The 4,121-nt window shown below is 28.8% G+C and overlaps 1 protein-coding gene across 1 annotated transcript in view; it reads right to left on the bottom strand.

Annotated features, from left to right (window-relative positions):
- Positions 1-763: 763 nt before the first annotated feature.
- The window catches only part of LOC105448288 (protein-methionine sulfoxide oxidase Mical-like), a 34,316-nt gene continuing 30,958 nt past the window's right edge, over positions 764-4,121 (bottom strand). The window contains exons 30-35 of the mRNA XM_011686792.1: positions 3,860-4,004; positions 3,377-3,524; positions 3,119-3,228; positions 2,620-2,793; positions 2,430-2,544; positions 764-1,065 (exon numbers count right to left, since the gene is read on the bottom strand). Coding sequence (XP_011685094.1) covers positions 969-1,065; positions 2,430-2,544; positions 2,620-2,793; positions 3,119-3,228; positions 3,377-3,524; positions 3,860-4,004 — 789 coding nt within the window. The 3' untranslated portion in view covers positions 764-968. The remainder of the gene's footprint in view (positions 1,066-2,429; positions 2,545-2,619; positions 2,794-3,118; positions 3,229-3,376; positions 3,525-3,859; positions 4,005-4,121) is intronic.

Here is a 4,121-nt window from a genome sequence, read left to right as displayed (position 1 = left end):
GACCTACGCCGCCTGCGCGACCGCGCGACGCTGCAAGTGCTGCGACCATGCGTCGGCCATCAACATCATTTACACCACTTACACCGTCGGTAAGTGAGGGTGAATGCTCCCTCGCCATTACCATGCTTCGATTAATCAGAGCCATCGGATCTAATCGAAGCGAAGCGCGGAAAAATTTTTGAAATGTAAAATAAAGCACTGTTTAAACCCGCTTCATGTAAAATATTATAAGTTTAGTATGCGCGTGCGCGTGTGTACACACTGACATAAAATATAAACGCTTTTCTCTATTTTTCTTCCACAAAATATATAACTGAAGAGCTTATTCGCTTTTGAAAATTTCAGATAATACGAATAATTAATTAAAAAGCATCCTTTGATTAATTTGATTAAATTATCATATCGCTAAGTCATCATACTCTAAATTTTAAGATATCTTGCGCGTAATATAGTTGAATGTCATGCACATTGTACGATCTTTGTATGTATGTACCAAAATTATTCAGAGCATTTAATTCATTCTATTAAATAAAATCACAAATTCGGTTTTATTTCGGAATTGTAAGAAAATCTATAATTAAATCTATTAATTACTCATTTATGCTTAATCGTATCTTTACAACATTTTGCAATAAAATCTTATTTTTGTCATAATTCGTTACATCTTGTAATCACAAGCATGTCATTCATGCAATTAAAAATAATATAACGATTGCGAAGCAGATTTCACGTTCATTTTTATGTAAAAAATTAAGGATTTTAATTATATTTGTAAAAAAGATATGTTTATTAAATATTGAATATATTATAAATGGGCAGAAATATTCTAGGCATACCAGTCTCCTACCTTCTTCAAATTCCTTTGCCATCTAAACTATTTACAATCTTTTATGTATATAACTTTCGTCTGGTGTTATCATGCAATAAAAAATTGTAGCGGAGAATGTATGTACAGAAGCGTATCTCCCTTAGACTGAATATTTAGGACCACATTTCTTAATTGGTGTTAATCTCAGGCCTTTAGCCAGCATTTGAGCTTCGAGGTCGCGATCTTCATTCTGATATCTAAAAAAGAAATATATTTGTATTAATTAGAAAATTACTTGCTAAAGCGGTATATTTAACGTGTTCATATATAAACTTATTTACTTTAAATCATCACTAACATTGACGTTCGATCTAGCTCCTGTCAAAGGAAAACATTTCAGATTTAAAGAATAATTTTAGATTTTGTATTATTTTCTATTATCAGCTTATTTGCTCTTTTCACATAGTTATAACGTAACTTTTTGAATCTTTATTTTCGTGTACTAAAAAAAAATAACGGTTATCTAAAAAAAATATTATATAGTTCTGGTAATAGATAACCAGAATTGTAATACATATATAGTTTCTACCTTTGACATTCGCAAAAATAAAGATAAATTATATTTTGCTAAAAAAATAATATATCATTCAAGCAATTACATCGAAATTAATATTATTATACATTTATATGTTAAAAAAAGTACACTCATATTACCATTAAAGAATTGTGCGTTTTTATAGATTAATCCAAGTATTTAAAACAAATAAACGTTTTAATCATTTCCAAGATATTTTACACGTCATGTTAATTGGTAATTACGAAGAAAATTTAAGCATGTAAAAGTCGGGATGTGTATTCAAGTATGGAATTTTACGTCAAGTGTAAAGATCCACAATTCCAAAAACATTTAATCACATATTGTCCGTAATGTTAAATCTTTTTTTTATCGATTGTACCTATAAATGTCATTAGTGTGTGATGTATTCATCTTTTTGAAATGATTACATCACACAGCAATCTTAACAAGATAAAAAAAAAAAAAGAAATAAAAACACATTTAAAGATTTCAATGTAATTAAGCTGCAATAAAAGCAGGTGTATAATTTAGAAGAAAAATACATGAGAAGTCGTGAATATAACAATGCGTTTGCTACAAGAAATTTTTTTCTTGTAAGAATCAAACTGTACTACTGTACCTACCAAATTGTCATGCTACTTTTTTTTTAACACACACATACACACTCATATATACAAATGTATACTCAAGAGGTATTTATTTAAAATAATAACTTATTCAGATTTATGTAGATAATATAAATTTAGTTATCTATTTGGTTTAGTTTAATACGATATATGTACCGAAGAAAGCATGCGTACATTGTCCAATAATATCGTAAAATATCGTGTGGAAATTTCAAAAATAAAGAGATGCTAATGATTTCTGTAATCATAATTAATAAATATCTCCACAATATGGATTGCAAAAATATAAACAAATAAGATAATTAGCAATTTGAAAACGTAAGATAAATATTCCGATTTGTGAGAGGAAATATTAAAAATACGGATATAATATGCATTTGTACAAGTAATAGTTGCCAAGGACGATGATTTACACCACCTTTGTCGTTCTTCTTCTAATAGAGCGATTAAGGAATCCCTCTTTGTTACTATCTCCAACATTTCCGTCAAGATTTCTCCTTCCTTTTTAACATCGTCACTAGTCTTCTTATCATCTGTGTGTAAAACATTTAAAAAAAAATTACATTACAATTTATATATTTATAAAAGTGTACCATAAAAATATTTACCATCGTCAGCCAACCGTTCACGCAATTCTTGTTGCAATCGTTCATGACGATCTTCCAATTGAACCTCTTGCGCACGCACTAGAAGTTCCTTTTCGTATCTACGTAATTCGGTACGTTCTTTCATAAGATCAAACCATTCCCTGAGCAAATCGGCTTCTTCACGATTGGAGGAATCTAAATAAAATTATTAGTCACTTTAGATTGTGTATTTTTTCCTCCTCATCTCATATACATACGTATATGAACTATATGAAGTATTCATTTTAATAATTAACATTTATCAGTTGTTTCTCTTTCTTGATTTTTTTAAATTAAAAGATAATTGGAGATTAAATATATAAACGTGAAATAGAATAGAGAGATTGAAAATTATAGTAATCAGATATAAACAAAATATTATATTTCAATTTTAGGCTGTAACAACAAAAATGTGATATTAAAAACTGAAAGAAAGAGGACTACATACATATGTATACAGAGAGAAAGAATATTATATTACCTCCTTCACCACGCAGCGCTTTCTCGACACTTACGCCCCGACTCTCTAATTCCTTTTGTTTTACTTCAGTTTCCTCCAGTTTCCTTTGTATTTCTTGAGCCATTCGCAATCTTAAAAATATATTCAATTTAGCAGTGTTCTCAAAATAAAACTGCCTTTTCGGACATATGTAAGTATGTTCAAATTTGACTTTGTATTGTTGTTCTCTTTATTCAAATATATATGTACAAATACATATGTAAGTATATTATGTCTTACCTCTTTAACTGTGCTTGTCTAGCTACTTTTTTAGCAGTCTTTAATTTACGTGAAACATTATTGCACGATTCTTCAGTTGCCGTAACTTTTTGTATGCACGATGCTGATAAAGTAGTTGTTTTAGCATCTTCATCTGATAAGCTATCATCTGAAACATAAAAATGTAAAACTATCAAAGTATAATATTATCTTTTGTTATTAACAAGATAATTAACAAGTACAAAATGTAAGGGCTCAAGCCCAAATATTTTGTAACAATTTATTAGATTTTAAAATAGTGTACAAAATACAATGATTCCAAAAATAATTAGACTTATTTTTATTTTACGCCTCGATGAGTAATAATAAAACTAAATAATTCACACATTTGTTATCACGAAAAATACAGAAAAAATGTGCACATAATACAGACGTAAACCTTATAAATATAAATAATATTATAACAATTTATAAAATCAAAAAGATATTTATTTGTTAAATTACCTGACACTTGAGTAGTATATACAGAGTAGTTAAGCGGTGGTGGTGGCACAGGCGGTGGATTTTCAGTGAGGAAATTTCCTACGAGCATATCCTCGCATACACTTTTAGGCCTTGTGTCGCATTTTGATGGAACAGTTTTATCATTCTGCAATTAACATAGAAGCAATATGCTATATATACAGTTATCTTTCAGAACACTGTAATATGTGAACATTTCACATATTAATATGATAACAATATTAACGATAATGATAAATGATGA

This window comes from Wasmannia auropunctata, unplaced genomic scaffold, assembly GCF_000956235.1.
Source record: "Wasmannia auropunctata unplaced genomic scaffold, wasmannia.A_1.0 LD336116.1, whole genome shotgun sequence".
In the NCBI taxonomy this organism is placed as follows: domain Eukaryota; kingdom Metazoa; phylum Arthropoda; class Insecta; order Hymenoptera; family Formicidae; genus Wasmannia; species Wasmannia auropunctata.
The sequence above is the reverse complement of the archived record's forward strand: the minus strand, read 5'-3'. Positions and strand labels throughout refer to the sequence as shown.